This window comes from Phascolarctos cinereus, unplaced genomic scaffold, assembly GCF_003287225.1.
Source record: "Phascolarctos cinereus isolate Bilbo 61053 unplaced genomic scaffold, phaCin_HiC Scaffold_5;HRSCAF=322, whole genome shotgun sequence".
NCBI lineage: Eukaryota > Metazoa > Chordata > Mammalia > Diprotodontia > Phascolarctidae > Phascolarctos > Phascolarctos cinereus.
The window spans coordinates 305,447,216-305,467,105 of NW_027555958.1; the positions used below are offsets into that span (position 1 = coordinate 305,447,216).

Here is a 19,890-nt window from a genome sequence, read left to right on the forward strand (position 1 = left end):
GACAATAACAGTTTCTACCTCCCAGGGTAATTGTGAGGATCAAATGAGATATTTGCTAAGCGCTTAGCTTAGCACATCGGCCCTGCACATAGTAAATGCTATATACATGCTAGACAGTGTTATTACATAATGCAGCACAACATAATATAATATAGCACAGATAATATAATATGGGATATAATGTGTTGTTGTGCTCTAATTTAAGTATAATGTAATTTTTACATTAATTGATAATTGATCGTCTTTACTCTATCAAGGCTATTTATGCCTGTGCCATACCCCTGCTTCTAGACCGCAGACACTACGACAGCAGGCACGGCGTCTCATTCAGTTTTCTGCGCAGAATCCCCAGCGCCCAGCCTGGCACTCGCGGCCCATCTGCCAAGCAGCTGGGGGGTCACCCATCCCAGGTTCCGAGTAGGGCTGCGCGAGGCAGGTCCTCAGTGCGCAGCCGTCGAGTCGGAGGCGGGGCCTAGAAGACGGCCACGCCCCGTAGGTGGAGCGTCTTTACCCTGGGCCCTACCCCCTCCCCCCGGGCTCGGCCCGCTCCCCACCTTAGCCTAGATCCCCGCTCGGTCTCTTTCACTCTAGGCTCGCGCGCGCGCGCTCCCGCGTCCCGGCTGCAGGGTTCGGAAGCGCGCCACGGGAGCGGCGCGCGCTGAGAGGAGGGGGAAGGGGAGGAGGAGTCGGGCAGGGGGGCTGCCGCCGACGCCGGGGCAGGAAGATGGTGGCGAGTGCGCGGGTGCAGAAGCTGGTGCGGCGCTACAAGCTGGCGATCGCCACGGCGCTGGCCATCCTGCTGCTGCAGGGCCTGGTGGTGTGGAGCTTCAGCGGCCTGGAGGAGGAGGAGCCCGGGGAGGTGAGGCCCGGCCCCGGGGGTGGGGGCCAGTGGGAGCGTGCTGCTGAGACGCAGCAGCCCGGGGGGGGGGCGCGGGGGCGCTGCTCCGAGAGTGGGACTCGAACCCGGGGCTGGGTCTGCAGGGAGAGCGTGGGTGCATGGCCCAGGGGCTGGCCGGGGCGGGGAGGGGCGAGAACCAGAACCTCCCTCCCCCACCGCCACCCCATTCCAGGAGGGAGCCCAGCCCTGGCGGGGGTGGGTCTGGGTCCTAGGAAGTCTAGAAAGGGGGCCTGATGCGAGGGGAGGAGGAGGAGGAAGAGGAGCAAGAGGAGGCAGGGAAGGAAGGACGGAACCCTGTGGGCTGTGAAGGTCAAGGGGAGGGGAGCAGGCTGCGGTGGGGCTGGGGGCGAAGGCTGAAGCCACGGAGAGGAAGGGTGGCCGCAGTGGGGACTTTTCCGGGGTGGCCACGGGAATGCAACTTCTGGGGGAGCGGGCTGGAGAGCGGTCACTGGAGGCCCAGGCCAAACTTTTAGAAGTTGAGATTGGAGGAAAGGAGCCAGGGAGTGGGGCAGGTGTGTGAGAAGGAGGGGGCCCTGTCCTGGAAACTTTGGGGACCCCCGACTTGGCTTCCCAGGAGGTGCCACATGGGCCAAGGCAGCAGACTGGAAGAAGTAGGGTGTGGGGCAGGTTGGAACTCTAGAGCCCAGACTGTGGGGGCTGTGGGTGGAAAGGGTGCTTTCTCAGGAGCTCTATCTCTGTCCCTCCAGAAGCTAGGATAGGGGAGCAGGAGGAATGGGAAAACTGGTAGGAGAGGGAATTGTGTCTTCCACAGGCAGGGAGAAGGAGTCTTTATCTGTTCAGCCTAGGAAGATCTGGGAAATTTGGTCTCTCTCCCAGAAGAGAGAAAGGAGCTTCCTCTTTTTCAACACTGGAAGGAGTTAGGGGTATAGTGAGGGGAGTCCAGAGATTGGCACAGGGAGTGGGGACAGCTTGTCCATTACCCACTTCCCGGAATGGAGCAGCCTCTGCGTTTTGTCCAAATAGGGTCCACTCAGACATCCAAAAGTGTGTGCAGAGGCACTGGTGACCTACCCAGCCCCTTCTTGATTTAGGAGGAGCCCAAAACAGATAATCTTTCCAATCCCCTCCCAACTCCAGCTTTTAATTTCATGCAAAACTTTAGTTCTAGTTAGACACCAAACAGTCCTAGATAGACCTCATTCTGCTCTGGCATCAGGCAGGGATAGAAATGCCAGTCCTGGTAAGAAGAGTGCATGTTCATGGAAGAAGTGGGCAGAGTCAGTGTGGTCTCAAAGGCTGCTCCTTCTGTGAGATGGGACTGTCCTATCACCCTGCTGGGCTGTGATCCTCACTTCCAGCTGAATGCTCATGCAGAAAGTGGCAAGCGAGGACACAGTGCCATCCTGGGCTCTGTTCAGAGGGACCGTATGTATTTTAAGGCTGTAAGCTGTCCTCTGGGTCCCTAGTCACACTGATTGCTTGGGGCAGTTACACCTTGCTGTTGCTGATCAATTTCCCCCCAATTTCTCTGAACTTTCCCAGGATGAAGGTAAAGGGAAAAGAAAGGAAGGAAGAAAAAGAAAATTAACTGTGAATCTTAACCATACAGACTTATAGATCACAGAATATCAGAGCTAGAATGGACTTTGGAGATTATCTAGTTCAACTACTTTATTTTACAGAGAAAACAAAGACTCACAGGTGTCTGTGGTCACGCAGAGTTCTTTCAGGGCCAGATAAGAACACAGACATTTCTTTTGCTTGCCTTGCAGTGAGTGGGGCAGTTGTCGAAGCCCTGGGGACAGATGCTATACATACCCACTTTATTGTCTCTGAGCATCTTGGGGAGTTCTCTGTTCCCAGTTGGGGGTGGGGGTAGCATGTCTCATGCACTAATCTCCATCCTCTCCCAGGGTGAGGTATCACAGTCTAGTGACACATAGTTCCTCTTTGCCCTCCACCCCATCCCCCTGAGTTCTGTTGAAACAGCAGGGGGAGAATGAGGTTTAAGAAAATTATGTCCTATCTATAGGAAGTCAGGGCCCTGAGGTTTAGCTGGTGTCCTCTGAGGTTCGTACAATAGTGAGGAAGCAGGTAAGCCTCCAGGACAGATGAACTCAGCCAGGTCAGAAGGGCAGTCACCCCTTCCCCCCTCCACTTGGTGCAGAGAGGAAGCTGGCTTTAACTTTGCTGAGACTGTTGGGTCTGCTATTCAAAGCTCTCTCTGGGGCTAGAGCTTTCATCACACCCATGTGTTTCCACAGCTAGCAGTGAGATGACATGATAGTGGGAGAGCTCTCCCAGATAGCCAGGGGAGGGAATACCAGGTGGTTGGACCACGAGGAGCAATGAAGAGGTGGAAGAGGCCTCTTGCCTTAAGAGTGGTTCTTTCTCAGACCACCCCCCCACCCCACCCCCGCCAAGGTCATCAGCCTGGCCTGGCTCCACGGGTCTCCCAGTGCTCTCTACTCCCCCAGCTTCCTCTCAGCTTGTCCTTCCTGGGGTTAGCCAGTCCTGTGCTGCAGTGCAGGGCACAGAGATGCCCATTTTCCTCACCACATCCTGTCCCCTAGCCACAGCACGGCCTGGCCTGTTGCCTTGTTCTCCTCCTTCCTCCCTGTCCATTCTCTCCCCTTCAGCCATAGTGTTTCTGACATCAGCATCTACCCTGGACAGACCACAGCAATTCTGTCTCTCTCTCCCTCCATCCCCACTTGCCTGTACCTGGGAGTGTCTTTTCACACCTACCATGTGGTAATCCGCCATCCAGCCTGCCATAAACTTGGGTTAGTGGAGTCTTTTACTGTCTAACTTTTCCTGAAGACTGCTTCTCCTTAACAGGTGCATAACTGAAGAGGGTTCTCTCTTAGACCATCCTTCCCCTACCTGCAGGGCTGCTGCTCCAGCCTGGAGCCCCCCAGCCTATCTAGGAACCTGCCAAAGAAGAGGATAGCACAGGAGTGTGAAAGATTCATTTGTTCTCTTCCCGGGGACGTAGGTATCCGTACAGCAGGACTTCTCTTCTGGGCCAGGCTCGTCTGACTCCCTCCTACTTTTAAGGGCCCTGGCTATGGTAGGGCTTGGAAATTGGGGGTTAAAGGTGAGCAAGAGAGGAAGCTACTTGGTTACCAGGCAAAAAGAGAGGAGCAGAGGTAGCAAGAGTCCAGATGTGTTGATGTCACTGGAAGAGTCAGGCCAGACTCTAGCTAAGGAATCCTAAGTCCGGGGAATCAGGAAAAAGGTCAGGAGGGGTTCAAGGCTCCCCTAGATCCTGCTTCCTGCTTCACAGTGAGTTATTTTCTCTTTTGCCACAGTGGTGAGGAGTAGGAGGGAAGGGGGAGTTGGTAGGATGTCAGGAGCAGAAAGAAAATTCAATTTGGATGTATTTCTGTAGCATTTTACATTTTACAGTGCATCTTCCTCAAAGCAGCTCTCTGTACCATCCCTGTTCTACAGATGAGGAATAGTTAAGTGACTTGTCTAAGGTCAGACAGGGAATAAGTATGAGTCAGGACTTGAACCAAGGGGCTTCTGACTCTCAAGTCCAGTGTTTCACCTGATGTCCCATGCTATTGCTTCTTCCCCAGCTGCCTGTGCTGTCCCTAAAGAAACTTTGTAGACAAAGACTTGTGTGTAAATGGCTTTGATGAATTGTTCAAGATGCCAGGTGGTGTTAGAGTGGGAACCAGGAGGCTTAGGTCCTAGGCCCAGCTCGATCCTTGACTTATGTGGATTTATCTCCCTGGGCCTCTATCTTCTGTAAAATGGGTCAGCCCTCCTAATCCCAAGAACTGATTTTCTTTTTCCAGGCCTAGTTCCCAACCATTGGGGTAGGTGACCAGGTTGACAGAAGTCTACTGTTCATTCATTCATTCATTCATTTATTCATTCATTTATATATTTATTTGCAGAAGGGACGACAGAGGAAGCCCCGGCCACCAGACCCAGGCGAGGGCTCTAAAGACAGAGATAGCTCTGCCGGGCGACGGGGGAATGCAGGCCGGAGGCATGGGCGCTGGAAAGGACGAGTGGATAGCCCTGGGGTGTTGGTGGCCAAGGTGGTGAGAGCTGTGACAGGCAAGCACAGATTTAGCCGCCGGGTCCCCCCTACCCCACCCCGAGAGCCCCTCAGCCGCCAGAACCTGAGTACTGGTGGTGGAGGAGAGGTGCTACCTGGGGCAGGTGTGGCTGGTGCCTTCCAGCAAGGTGACACAGGCAGTGTGGAGGGGGCTCCCCAGCCCACAGAGAATGGCTTCACCCCCAAGTGTGAGATCACAGGCAAGGATGCCCTGTCTGCCTTGGCCCGGGCCAGCACCAAGCAGTGTCAGCAGGAGATCGCCAACGTGGTGTGTCTGCATCAAGCAGGGAGCCTCATGCCCAAGGTTGTGCCCCGACACTGCCAGCTATCTGGTAAGGCTCCAAAGCATTGGGTCGAACTTCTCTCCCTCCCCCTCACCACCTAATTCTTAATTCAGGATATATGCACACCCAGTTCTTTGATTTGGGAGGCAATAAATTCTGTCCCTGGGTATGAGGTATGGTGGATACCCAGATGGGGGAATCTATGGGGTGAAATCAGCTGCCCATAAAGGGAGCCCCACTGCCCTCAAAGGGAGGAAGTGGGGAGCACCTTGGCCAAGATCGCTGTTCTTTGTACCCCTTCTGACCTCCCCTTCCACGCACTGCCCAGGAAAGGTGAGCCCCATGATTCAGTGGGACGAGAGCAGAGTGCAGTTACCGCCAGGCAGGCCTTCAGTGCGAATTGCTTACATGCTGGTGGTTCATGGTCGTGCCATCCGGCAACTCAAGCGACTCCTCAAGGCTGTTTATCACGAGCGACACTTTTTCTACATCCATGTAGACAAGGTGCCCTTAGGGTGGGAGTTGATGGAGGGGAGAGGGATGTGGGAGGTGTGGCCAGTGGGGAGAAGAAACGGGAGTGGGAGGGGTGGGGAACCTAGCCAGGGAGACACCAGGAATCTTTGGCCATTTCTGGCCAGCGAGGGGCAGAGGACAAGCCAAGAGGCCTGTCAAGCCGTGGGCAAGGCTCTCTTCCTTCTTCCTAGCGCTCTAACTACCTGCACCGAGAGGTAGTCGCTCTAGCCCAGCACTATGCCAACGTGCGGGTGACCCCCTGGCGCATGGGCACCATCTGGGGTGGCGCAAGTCTCTTGAAGATGTATCTACGCAGCATGCAGGATTTGCTAGAGGCACCCGGCTGGACCTGGGACTTCTTCATCAATCTTAGTGCCACCGACTACCCCACCAGGTACTAAGGCCTCATCCCCCTCAAGGGAGGGGTAGGTCTAGGGCAGCTGGGAACCTAGGTATCAGTTGGGTCAGTGCCAGTGACTCTTCCAGTTGGAGAGGGCAGGGATTTTTAGGAAACACAGTGGGAGAACATGCGAGGTCTTTGCAGAAATAAGAGGGATAAAGATTAATGTGCCTTCTTCCCTGTGAGCCTTCAGGACAAGGGTTCTTTTTCTGAGGTCTGTGGCCTTTTAAAATTTTTTTCCTTTTTTTTTCCCAGTATTTTGATAACTGCATTTTAATATGATTGCTTTCCTTTGTACTGCTGTGGATTTTAGACCTTTACACACATTATTCTAAAAAGGGTTCCCTAGGCTTCATCACAATACAAAAAAGAGGGAAGAACCCAGCTTTATACCTACATTATACCTGCACCTACCAGCAGCTGAAAATAAGGATGTCCCCTCCCTCCTCTCTCTGGCAGGGCGTTACAAGATTATAGATTTAGAGTTGGAAGGAACCATAGTGGCCATCTCATCCAACTCATTTGTAAAATAAGGGTTACAAAGGGGCAGCGAGGTGGCACAGTGGATCGAGCACCAGGCCTGGACTCAGGAGGCCCTGAGTTCAACTCCGGCCTCAGATACTTACTAGCTGTGTGACCCTGGGCAAGTCATTTAACCCTGATTGCTTCTCCCCTCCCCCGCAAATAAATAAATACTTGAAAAATAAAAATATCATTAAAAAGAAAAAAGAAAACAAATGAGGGTTACCTCTCTAGGCTTGCCCAGGGTGATACAAGTAGCAAGGCCAAGATTTGAGTCAAGGTCTTCAGACTCCAAATTCAATGCTTTTTCTACTGCATTTATTAAAGGCATCTCAGCTTGCAACCAATAAATTGGCAAAGTTTTTTTTTTTGTAAATACTGAAATGAATTGAATTTTCTGTAGAGAAACTGGCCTCTGATTACACTTACATTGGAACTGTGAATTGGCAAGATCTTTTTGGAAATCAATAAGACATTATCCAATTAGGAGTTAAAAAGCTATTCATGCTTTTTGACCCAGGCCTCCTATGATTCGGACCATGTCTTTAGACTGTTACTGGTGGGGGGAGAGACCTATGTGTGAATAGTACTTCTGCAAGCATCCTTTGTAATAGCAAAACACTGGAAGCAATCCCACATATCTAGTCATTGGGAAATGGCTGAACAAATTGTAGTGTGCATTGAGGGTATGACTTACATGTAGTGATATTATGCCACCACTTAAAATTACAAATGAGAAAAATACAAAGAAATATGAGAAGATGTGACTTAGAATGAAAAAAGTAAATTCCAAAAAACATTTTTGTTGTTCTCATTTGGTCATGTCCAATTCTTCCATGTCCACTTTTAGGGTTTTCTTGGCAAAGATCACTGGACTGATTTGCCATTTCCTTCTCCAGCTAATCTGACAGATGAAGAAACTGAGGCAGACATAGTTGAGTGACTTGCCCGGGGTCACACTGCTAGTAAGTGAGGTCAGATTTGAACCTAGGTCTTCCTGACTCCTTTCCAGGCACTCTATCCACTGAGCCACCTAGCTGTCTCCAAGGCAAACAGAAGTTAAGTGAATTGCCCAGGGTCACACAGCTGGTAAGTGTCTGAGGCCAGATTTGAACTCAGGTCTTCCTGACTCCAGGCCCAGCGCTCTATCCACTGGGACACCTAGCTTCCAGATAACATTAGACACACTGATTATGACTGCATAAGTAATAGTCATTAAATAGACAAATAAAATAACATCAATAAAATCCAGAAAAATATACAGAAAGAAAAGAATTCAGAAAAAGGACCCAGAAACAAATGGAATTTTCTATTTAAAGTTAATATGCACTTTAAAAATTAATATATGTACTTTAAAAATAGAGAAGAAGGGATGAGGAAGCATTTTGGGGGTTGGAGGAAAGATTGAGGGCTGAGACTGCTTTAGGGCCTTTAACCTTCCTCCCTCTTCCCTTAAATTGGCCTCTTTACTGCCCCAGGACCAATGATGAGCTGGTGACATTCCTTTCTAAATACCATGACAAGAATTTCCTCAAGTCTCATGGCCGGGACAATTCAAGGTGAGGATGAATTATGGGTCAGTTTAGGGACTAGAAGAGACGTGGGCTGCCCAGAGGGATCCCTGTCACACCCTGCCCTGAAAATAGAGGGATTCAATCTTTGGCCACCAATCCAGGTTTGTAAACTTCCTAGCGATTCCAGAGCATGAGTGGTCCCAAAGCCCATCAGGCAGCTGGTAGGAGCAGGGGAGGCAAATCTCAAGAGTCACTTCCCCCACCCCAGATGTGAAGATTTCCTCCCACTCACCCCTGCCCTAGCTACCACCAACCAGGTGCTGTCTCTGAGTGAGTCCTTCTGTGCCCCTCACCCCCAGGTTCATCAAGAAACAGGGCCTGGACCGGCTCTTTCATGAGTGTGACTCCCACATGTGGCGCCTGGGAGAACGGCAGATCCCAGATGGCATTGTTGTGGATGGCGGTTCGGACTGGTTTGCCCTGACCCGCAGCTTTGTGGAGTACGTGGTCTACACAGACGACCCCCTTGTGGCTCAGCTGCGCCAGTTCTATACCTACACACTTCTGCCAGCTGAGGTGGGCGATCAATCCTTAAGATAGTCTGGGGGGAAGGGGAGGAGTGGCTGACAGTGGCCAAGAAGGAGGAGGAGAGTAGTCAGTAGGAGATAGGCACCTGGTGAGAGGCTGGCTCATCTCCCACTCACCTCCCCACAGTCCTTCTTCCACACTGTGCTGGAGAACAGCCCCACCTGCAACACCCTTGTGGACAACAACTTGCGTGTCACCAACTGGAACCGTAAGCTGGGCTGCAAATGTCAGTACAAGCACATCGTGGACTGGTGTGGCTGCTCCCCCAATGACTTCAAGCCCCAGGACTTCCTCCGGCTACAGGTGCCACCCTGGCCCATCTGGGGCAGACTAGCTTTTTGTCCCTGTGTGCCCTTCCAAGTCCTGACCCGAGGGGACTGGGTACCTTTAATCTCCTGGGAGGAGTGGGGAGGGAGGGAGACAGACAGCACCCTTGGCTGGAGACAGGGCTGGTGCATAAAAATAACCCACTGCCCACACCCCCACCTGCTGTAGGGAGCCCCCTGTGAGGGAAAGCCTTCTACCAAAGCAGGTTTGAGTTGGGGGACCTTCCCTGCATCTCTCTGTCTTATGAAGTTGCCTAGAGCCAGAAGGTTAAGTGACTTGCCCAGAGTCACATAGGTGTCTGAGAGGGGAACTTGAACCCAGATCTTCCTGGGTTCAAAACCAGTTCTGTATCCCTGCTGCCTCTCATATGCCACTTAGGGGCAGCCAGGTGGCACAGTGGAGTCAGAAAGACCTGAATGCAAATCCTGCCTCAGACGACTCTAACTTTGTGATCCTCTCTCAGACTCTGTTTCCTCATCTACAGAATGGAGGTGATAATAGCACATGTTACAGAGTTGTTATGAGGACTGAATAAGGTGATATTTGGAAAACACTTCACAAACCTTAAAGCACTCTATCAATGTAGGTATTAATTTATTAAGCTTTAAAAAGCATTTTGCTTATGTTATCTCATTTAGCTTCACAGTAACTCTGTGCAGTAGCTAATTCCAATATTTTTATCCTCATTTTAGTAATAATGAGAGGCAGCATGATGTAGGGGATAGAGAGCTGGGTTCAGGTCCTTTCTCTGACACATACTGGCTGGGTGACCTTGGGCACCCTCTCAGAGCTCTCAGCCACCTTCTTAGAGTCTTTAGTTTCAGAGGAGGTGCTGACCTGCGTTAGTAGAAGGGAGTTTCCTTACCTAGGAGTTCTCTATCAGTGAAACCACAGCCCCAACCCCTGTTCTGTATTAGTATCACTAAATTATAGCTGACATTTATATTGTACTTTGGGCAGCTAGGTGGCATAGGAAGACTCATCTTCCTGACTTCAAATCTGGCCTCAGACACTTACTAGCTGTGTGACCCTGGGCAAGTCACTTAACCCTGTTTGCCTCAGTTTCTTCTTCTTCAGTCTGTAAAATGAGTTGGAGAAGGAAATGGCAAACTGCTCCAGTATCTTTGCCAAGAAAACCCCAAAGGGGGTCAAGGAGAGTCAGACATGATTGAAAAACAACAACATATAGTAGTTTAAAGTTTGCAGTTGGTAAAAATTCCATAGATCACCTCAAAACAACCCTGTAGGGGTAGATGCTACAGATATTATAATCCCGTTTTACAGATGAGTAGACTGAGGCTCAAGGCTGTTAAGTGACTCATCCATGGTTATATAACATGTGAGGTTACCCCAGACAGGACCTGAGGCCAGGACATTCCTGACTCTTAAATCTAACATTCTGCCATACCATGTTGCTTCTAGAGACCCAAAGAAGATCAGAGCTGGAAAGGACACCTTTATTTTACAAATGAGGCCCAAAGAAGGGAAACCAATCAATTATTAAGCATTTATTAAGTGCTTACTACATGCCAGACTCAGAGCTAAGTGCTGGCAGTACAAAAGAAAGGCAGAAACAGACCCTGCCCTCCAGGAGCTTACAGTCTAATGGAAATGACTTGAACAGGGTCAACAACTAATTAGTGCCAGTGCTGGGATTAGAACCCACATTCTTCTAAGCTCCGGCCCAGTGCTCTTAGCATCATGTACCATGCTGTCTTCTAGGGCCATGCGGTGAAGCGGTAGTAGACCAAGGTCCTGATCTGGAACTTTTTTCTTTTCTTTTTTTTTGGTGAGGTGATCGGGATTAAGTGACTTGCCCAGGGTCACACAGCTAGTAAATGTCAAGTGTCTGAGGCTGGATTTGAACTCAGGTCGTCCTGACTCCAGGGCTGGTGCTTTATCCACTGTGCCATCTAGCTGCCCTGATCTGGCACTTTTTGAACCAGACCCTTGCTTGTCCCACGTACACATTCAACATACTTTAATGGCTGATCTTTGCCCCTCACAGCTGCCTTTGGGAAGCCAAACTGGGAAAATGGGCATGCGAGGGAGATGGGATCCCACAGGGGAGTTGGTTATAAAAATGAAACTATCCCTGAGGTTACCAAGAGACAGTATTGGGGCAGCTAGGTGGCACAGTGGATAGAGCACTGGCCCTGAAGTCAGGAGGAGTTGAGTTCAAATCCAGCCTCAGACATGTAACACTCACTAGCTGTGTGACCCTGGGCAAGTTACTTAACCCCAACTGCCTTTAAAAAAAAGAGAGAGACAGTATGGAGATGAAGCTGAAGCTGGGGTCAGGAAGACTCCTGTCACACCTCACTGACTGGGTGACTCTGAGCTAGTCACTTTGGGCTTTAGTTTCCCCATGCATAAAATGAGAGGGTTGGTCCCTTCCAGGTCTCTGAGGTCCCTTCTAGTTCTAAATCTAGCTATGATCTTACTTCTGGCTTCTTGTCCTTTGGTGATGGTGATACATGGGATGCAGGTAGAACCCAGAGATCCCTTTCCTCCATGAGTGATATGTGGCCTCTAGTCTCTTTGCAATCCCAACAACTGTCTCACATTCTTTACGCTCCAGCAACTCTCCAGACCTACCTTCTTTGCCCGAAAATTTGAGTCAACTGTGAACCAGGAAGTGCTGGAAATCTTGGACTCTCACCTTTATGGTAGTTACCCTCCCAACACGCCAGCCCTCAAAGCATACTGGGAAAATGCCCACGACATTGCCGATGGCCTGGGTGGGCTCAGCGACGTCATCCTCACTGCCTACACAGCTTTTTCCCGCCTCGGCCTACGCCATGCTGCTGCCATGGCATCGCCTTCAACTAACCAGCTCTGCAGGTGGGAGATACCGCCCCCTCCTCTTCGAGGTCAACCATCCCCCCTCTCCCCTATCCTGATCACCCTCTGTATACAGAGTCCCATAGACTTTAGAGGATATGGAAACATGGTCCCTGCTTTTGGGAGTTAGTTCCCTCTTTGATGGGGAAGGTGCTGCCCCTTTCTCTAAGGAGCATTCACTATGATGAGAGACATTATCTGTCCTATATCTCAAGAGTTCCAGGTCTGGTGGGGAAGAAAAAACACATAAATAGGGGTTTAAAAAAAAAAAAAAGGAAGAGGGCTTGAAAAAAATTGTATAAATGAGAATTTATGCTGTAGAGGAGTAGAGGGTGGAACTGACATAGGGTGGGGCTCCAGGATGGTCCTTTGAGGGACCTCCCATTCCTGGCCTGTTTCTGTTGACAAGTGTCTTCATTTCTCCCTCCCCCTCCCCTACATCCATCATAGGTTTGAGCCTAAGGGCTTCCCATCCAGTGTCCACCTGTATTTCTATGATGACCGTTTCCAGGGCTACTTGTTGACCCAGAAGGTGCAGCCCGTGGCCTCCGGGCCTGAAGAGGTGCTGGAGATGTGGCTGATGCCCCGGGGGGCCCTGAAGCTGACAGAACACAATGGTCAGGCCAACCGGCTGCAGAAGCTGGAGGTGGGATGGGGGCCCTCATCCCCTTGGCCTCCCCTTGCCCCATGCCCCTGGTACAACACTGCAGCCACGGGTGTCCTTTGGTTCAGAGGGGACTGATGGCCTGATATCCCTCCTCCATGTATCTGGGGTCTAGTCTAGGTTAAGTGATGGATAGAGAGAGAATTCCGCTTTTGGATCTCAAAAGCTGAGCTTTGACTTCCTTAGCCAGATATTTCTTGAGCACCTACTATATGCCAATCACTGTGTTAAGTGCTAGGGCTTTACAAAGACCGCCTCAAGGAGTTTACATTCTGGTAGGGCAGGCGGCGTCCTGTAAGTACATGCAAAATACATAAGCTTTTTTTTTTTTAAGGGTAGGCAGTGGAGGCTGAGGTTTCTGTCTCTCACTCTGCTTTATAGTACATTCTCCTCCCTATCATTGTAGAGAAGTAGAGAAGAAAATTCCACAGCAATCATGCACTCAGACCTCCTCATTTTACAGACGTAGAGGAGGGGAAATAGAGTGTCTAGGGGTCACAAACAGTTAGTGACACACTTCTGCCCATCCTCCTGCAAAGAACACCACCAGCATCTTCTCCAAATGCTTCCCTCCTCACAGGTGGGCACGAGTGGGACCCCAAGGAACGTCTCTTCCGGAACTTTGGGGGACTGTTGGGGCCTCTGGATGAGCCAGTGGCCATGCAGCGTTGGGCCCGTGGCCCCAACCTCACAGCCACCGTAGTTTGGATCGACCCCACCTTTGTAGTGGCCACCTCGTATGACATCACAGTGGACTCTGAAACTGAGGTCACTCAGTATAAGCCTCCCCTGAGCCGGCCCCTGCGACCTGGGGCCTGGACCGTCCGCCTGCTGCAGTTCTGGGAACCGCTGGGTGAAACCCGCTTCCTGGTGTTGCCTCTGACCTTCAACCAAAAACTACCTCTCAGGAAAGGTAATGAATGATGCTAGAGCCCTGGAGCCAGTCAGAATGGGGCTTACCAGGCATGTGGACCCAGAGGCCAATCAGACCTCAGCCCTTCAGAGCCCTCAAGTACCATCTCCCACAAAGTGGTCAGTGCCTTTGGGCTATTAGGATATTGAACCTATTTTCCTAAGCAGAAATTGGGATGTGTAATTGGGCAAAGGATATTCCTTTTGCAGGGCCTGATTCAAAGGCCACTTTTCTTGAAATCAGAACTGTCCTAGGGAAATGCAGAATGTCAGCATCAGAGTGAGCACCTTCTCCCTGGTTCCACCATTCCTGGTGCCCTGCTCACTCTCTCCTCTCTTCTCCCTCTCCCGCTTTCCTGTCTCCCTTCCTCACCCCCCTCTCTCTCACCCCCTTCCCCCTCAATTTTACTGTTGGGGAAACTAAGTCGTAAGGAAATAAAATGATTTGTCCAAGGTCACACAGGTCTTAAGCATCTGAGTGGGGATCTGAACCCAGGGTTTCTGACTGCAGAGCCAGGGTTCTTCCCATTTTACCGTACTGCCTCCTAGATCACAGTGAGGGAGAAGGAGCAGGGTGATAATGATAACTCCTTGCATTTATGAGAGCACTTTTAGGCCGATCTGTTATCTCATTTTATCCTAAGGTAGATGGAGCAGGAATTATGGTCCCTGTCTTATGGACAAAGGCTTGGAGGTGATAAATGATGAGCTTGTGGTCACATAGCAAGTGGCCATCTAGGGGTGAGGTTGGAACTAGAGAATCCTGGTCCCCAGACCAGGCTAGGGAGTCCTTCTTGACCCTGACATGAGCCTGTCAAATGGAGTGGGAAATACTGATTCTGTGTCCTTTCTTTACTTATGCCAGATGATGGGAGCTGGCTGCACGCTGGGCCCCCCCACAATGAATACATGGAGCAGAGTTTCCAGGGCCTGAGTGGAATCTTGAACCTTCCCCGGCCAGAGCAGGCAGAAGAGGCTTCTCGGAGGCACTCAGGATTGACCGGCCCCGCCCTGGAGGACTGGACAGATAGCACGTTGGGCAGCTTCTGGTCAGTGGCAGGGCTGTGTGTCACAGGCCCCTCCATCTGTCCCAACCTGGAGCCCTGCAGCCAGACCAGCTGGAGTTCCCTCTCTCCTGACCCCAAGTCAGAGCTCGGTCCTGTCAAAGCGGACGGCCGGCTGAGGTAGCCCGGGGAAAACCCCGGGGCATTGCACCTTAGGAACTCCCTAGAGGAAGAGGCCATCGAGGGACCATCCTCACCAATGGGCGAGAAGCTGGGGTCCAGGCCCACCATCCCGTCCCCCCTCCATTCCTCGGCTGGAGTGAGCCCCAGGATCGAGCAGCAGGCGGACCCTGATGGGCTACTTGTTGGACAGTTCCGAGCTGGGGGCTGGAGAAGAGTGGAGAAAACCAGGATTCCTTCAGCTACCGAGCCAATGCTGTTCCTGTGCCCTCTTCTCTAGGTTCTACTTTCTGTTTTTAAGATGGATTGTGGAGAGGGCCTAAGGACAGGAAAAGCAGAGAGGAGTGATGTGCAATAAAGTCTCAAGCAGCCCCAGGGAGAGGTGGTGCCCCTAGGACCTGCAGAACAAGGACCAACTGGGCACTCCAAGGGGCTACCTGAGACAGCCCGGGTCCCCTGACTTGTCTGTCTCAGAAGCCCGGGCCAGTAGAGCTGAGGGCAGAGGATGCCGCTGGTCTTGGCAAAAAAACAAAAAACAAACCCATATCTAAAGAACTAGTGGGTAACCGGGTAGAGTCATCTGTGAAACTGGCCACTGGACAGGCCAGGAGGCCAGAGAGAGATATAGGACAGGGAGAGGTCAGCTCCTGGGTCTCATGATCTGCTCTTTCCCCTTTACGTGAAATGGGTGGTACCTCTAGGCACCTAGGGGGCTAACAGATTAGACTCTACAAAGCAGGGAGCATGAGGAGTCTTAGACACAGAGTGGTCCCTGTGGTGGGAGGGGTGAACCAGAGAAAGCAAAGCAAGAACCCCCCTCTCAGGTCATTCCTGAGAAGGAAGCAGAGCAGCAGTGGTCCTGGAGCACCATGTAAAATCTGAAATATGCAACAGCGGAAATATATCTCTTACATCTCTGATATGGTCCGTAGCATGCTTCCTGGAGGAGGAGAGGCTCCTGCTGAGCAGAGCAGACACTGGAGCCTTATGGAGCACTCCAGCGGGCCCACAGCTGGCACCTCCCCATCCTCCGACCCTCCCCTTGGGAGCATCAGGCTCCCTTGCTGTCACCCCCTTCTTCCTGTCTTGATTGCCACAGCCTCTGTGCCTCCCGTAACTCGTGCAAGGCTAGCCCTCTTCTCTCCTTCCCCATCTGGCCTCCCCCAACCACATTACCCTTGGAGTTCCTTCAAGGAACCATGGAGATGTTAGGGGCATCACACCTGGGCTTCAGGGAGAGGGCAATTTATAGCCTGTCTGGACTTCTTTCCTTAGGGGTGGCCCCTAAACTTCTGAGCCCCTTGAAACTATCTAGTAGGCTTAGGCGTTTGGGGACGAGGCAGAATCCTGGACAGTTTTGGTGGTCATTCTCATCTTGGGTGGCTCTCCTGTCCCTTAATGTCATTTACACTATAGTGTAATTTGTCAGTGGGTTACCTTCCTGTGGGGTATTTGCATTCCATGCCTTATCCCTAATTGTGGGATAAAAAATAATAACAACTGGTATTCATGTAGTGCTTTAAGTTTTGCAAAGTGTTTTACCGATAACTCATTTGATACTTACAACATCACTAGGAGGTGGGTGCTATTATAACCCTCATTTGACAGTTGAGGAAACAGGCTGAGAAGAGGTTAAGTGACTTGCCCCAGGGTCACACAGTAAAAGTGGCAGAATTCAAACTCCCATCATCATGACCACTGAATGCTCTTATCCAGTGCTTCCTATATCATCAAACACCTAGTGTTTGGCTAGGGATTGGAACTGGGATCCACAGATCCCAAATAACTCTTCTTTTTACTGCACTAAGGTGGGAAAGAAGGCAAAAGAATTTTAAATGAACAGGTTTGGTTTGGTTTGGTTTGGGGGCGAGGGGGAGTTGGAGAGTGGGGGTAGCTTGTCAGCCACACTCCAGCAGTCCATTTAGTGTAGGATAGAATGTGAAACAAACATAGCAGCCGCTGACCTGGCAGCTGGATTTGGAGGGGTGGGAAAGGGCTAGAGAAGAGTACTTAGGTATACAGAGCTAGAAGAGACCTCGAAGGGCCATCTAGTCAGACTGTATTTTACAGGTGTGGAAACTGAGGTCCAAGAAAGTTAAGTGACTTGCCCAAGCCACATAGGTAAGTGCCTCAGAAAACAAGGGTTCGTGGGTGAGTGGGAGAGAAGGGGAGGGAGAAGAAATAATGGGGTCGTCACATCCTCTCCCTAGAAACCAGCAGGCTGGGGCAGGTCCCAGGACGATAGTGGGGCTACGGTAAAACTGATGAAGTTGGGTTTGGGAAGGCCTCAGTTCTGCCTGAACCTGGACAAGGTGGGCAGTGAGGGAAGGTCGACAGGCCTAAGTGAAGAGACCCACTTTCCAGGTAGTATTTTCCTGCATGGCCGGGAGAGGGCGCCCCTAACCAGGAGCTTGCCACACAACCCCCAACTCTTTGGGGATGACCCAGAAAGTGGAAGCAGGGATTCAGACCAAGTGAAGATGCCTTTGGATCTAGAGGTAGCTTTGGTGATGTCAGGATGTTATGTGTCTGATTTTTAAAGACAGCATGGTGTTTTTGAAAAGAGCCATGGTTTCATTCTAGTTAAAAACAAAACAACAACAAACTTTGGTTACCAGTTCACTTAAATATTTTCCAAGGACCAGCCAAGCTGAGGGGGTTGGGGGTGGGGGTGGAGAGCTCACCACTAATAGACTGATGACTTTGGAATGAGTGTTTTGCCCAGGGCAACCCATGAAACAGCTTGTGTGTGGTGTGTGTGTGTGTTTACAAATCCAATGGCAACCAGCGCTTATATGCATTATGTCCTTACAACAATCCTGGGAGTTGGGTGCTCCCCATTTAATAAATGGGGAAACTGAGGCTGAGAGCACTTTGCTCTGGGTCATTCAGTATACTTTTGAGTATGGCTCCAAGTTCCTCATTCTATCCATCCACTGGGCCACAGGTAATTCAATGCAAATATATATGTGTGAACCGAGGAAGAGAGAGAGAGAGACAGGGGCAGCTAGGTGGTGCAGTGGATAGAGCTCTGGCCTTGGAGTCAGGAGGACCTGAGTTCAAATCCAGCCTCAGACACTTGACACTTATTAGCTGTGTGACCCTGGGCAAGTCACTGAACCTCAACTGCCTCACTAAAAAGCCACACAAAAAAAAGAGACAGAGTGATGTAGTGGGAAGATGGCCAGCTGTGGATGGAGGAAGCAACCAACTAGCATTTATAAAGTGCCCACTATGTGCCAGGACTGTTAGGTGCTGGAGATACGAAGACAGAAATGACACCTGTTCCTGCCCTCAGGGAGTTTACAATCTACCTGTAGAAAGAGCAGGTCAACGTAGAAAATGTACATAGAAATAGAGTAATTTGGGTAGTGGGTAGAATTAGCAACTGGGAAGGGCTGTGGGAAGTAGATCAGGGAGGCCCCCGTGGAAAGACTGAGCTCTAAAGAAAGCTGGGGGTTTTCAAGAAGCAAAAATGAGAAGGGAGTGTGTCCAGGGGGTGCGGAAACTCATTTGGAGATCCCAACATGGAAGATGGAATGTCATATGTGAAATACAGCAAAAAGGCCACTTTGGAGTACATGAAGAAGAATGTGTAATAAGCTTGGAAAGCCAAGGCCAGATGGTGAAGGTCTTTCTATGCCAAAAAGAGAGGGTTTTGACATTTGATTCCAAGGGTGAAGGAAGCTGTCAGCTTCCTGAACAGGGATGTGTATTTTAGGAAGATCACTTTTGGGGCAGCTAGGTGGTACGGTGGATGGAGCACTGGCCCTAGAGTTGGAAGGACCTGAGTTCAAATCCAGCCTCAGACACTTGACACTTAGTAGCTCTGTGACCTTGGGCAAGTCACTTAACCCCATTGCCTAGATTCATGGGGGAGAATGGAGGCAGGGAGACCAATTAGGCTACTTCAGTTAGTCCCAATGAGAGCTAAGACCTGGGTTCTAGTGTGATTTCTGACACACACTGGCTGTGTCTGCCTGGACAAGTCACTTGATTTCTTAGTACCTCCAAGCTAGGTGCTGGCAATACAAAGACAAAATGGGACAACCTGGCACAGCATAACCTGCCTCCTTCCTGCCTTTCCAGTCTCTTTATACTTTATTCCCTTCCATGTAATCTGTCATCCAGCTTCCTTGTTTTTCCTCTCTCAGGACACCCTTATCCACTGGACTCTGTACCTTTTCTGTGGCTGTCCTCATGCCTGGAATTCTCTTTCATCTTTCTCTCCTGGCTTCCTTCAGGTCTCAGCTAAGGTCCCACCTTCTGCAAAAAGCCCTTCTCCATTCTCCTTAGTTTGAGTGCCTTCTCTCTGAGATTACTCCCAGTTTATCCTGTATGTATCTTGTTTATACATAGCTGTTTGCATGTTGTTTCCCCCCCCCCCCATGATAGTGTGAGCTCCTGGAGAAAAGAGACTGTATTTTACAACTTTTTAATTTTTGCCTTTCTTTGTATGTGTACTACTTAGCACAGTGCCTGGCATACAGTAAGCACTTAATAAATGTTTGTTGCTTCACTCAAGGAGGTCACATTCTAACAGGAGAGGAGAGATAACATGCAAAATATATACAAATAAATACAAGTCAATTTGTTGGAGAAGGCACTAGCTTCAAAGTCTAAATGAGGCTTCAAAAGAGAGATAAGCACAAAGGAGAGGTCAAGAAAAAGTACTATGAAGGGGGGGGGGGGAAGACCTTCCAGTGCTCGCAAACATCTCTAATACAATGAGCAACAGGTGAGCTCCACATTGGTACCAATGGAGGGAGTTCCCACAATGGGAGTTCCATATACTGTTGAAATCAAACATCCATATTGATTGCCCATTCCTCCAAAATACATAAATATGTTTAGGGTTCAGCATGTTTCTGTTTTGTTCCATTTTGTGGTTAACCAAGTCAATAAGCATTTATTAAGTACCTATTCTAGGGAAGCTACATGGCATCACAGTGCACAGAGCATCAGGCCTGGAGTCTGGAAGACTCATCATCCTGAGTTCAGATCTGGTCTCAGATATTAGCTTTGTGACCCTGGGTGTGTCACTTTACCCTGTTTGCCTCAGTTTTCTCATTTGTAAAAGGAACCAGAGAAGGAAATGGCAAACCATGCCAGTATCTCTGCCAAGAAAAATTCAAATGGGGTCACAAAGAGTTGGACATGACTGAATCAACTGAATATATATACATACACATGTGTGTGTG

At 50.2% G+C, this 19,890-nt stretch overlaps 1 protein-coding gene across 1 annotated transcript; it reads left to right on the forward strand.

Annotated features, from left to right (window-relative positions):
- Positions 1-532: 532 nt before the first annotated feature.
- Positions 533-16,203, forward strand: XYLT2 (xylosyltransferase 2). The gene is made up of 11 exons (XM_020972676.2): positions 533-859; positions 4,771-5,269; positions 5,550-5,725; positions 5,926-6,128; positions 8,135-8,215; positions 8,530-8,746; positions 8,885-9,061; positions 11,667-11,929; positions 12,380-12,583; positions 13,181-13,506; positions 14,371-16,203. Exons 1-11 carry the CDS (start codon positions 725-727, stop codon positions 14,691-14,693), a joined length of 2,604 nt encoding a protein of 867 aa, XP_020828335.1. The 5' UTR covers positions 533-724; the 3' UTR covers positions 14,694-16,203.
- Positions 16,204-19,890: the final 3,687 nt, after the last annotated feature.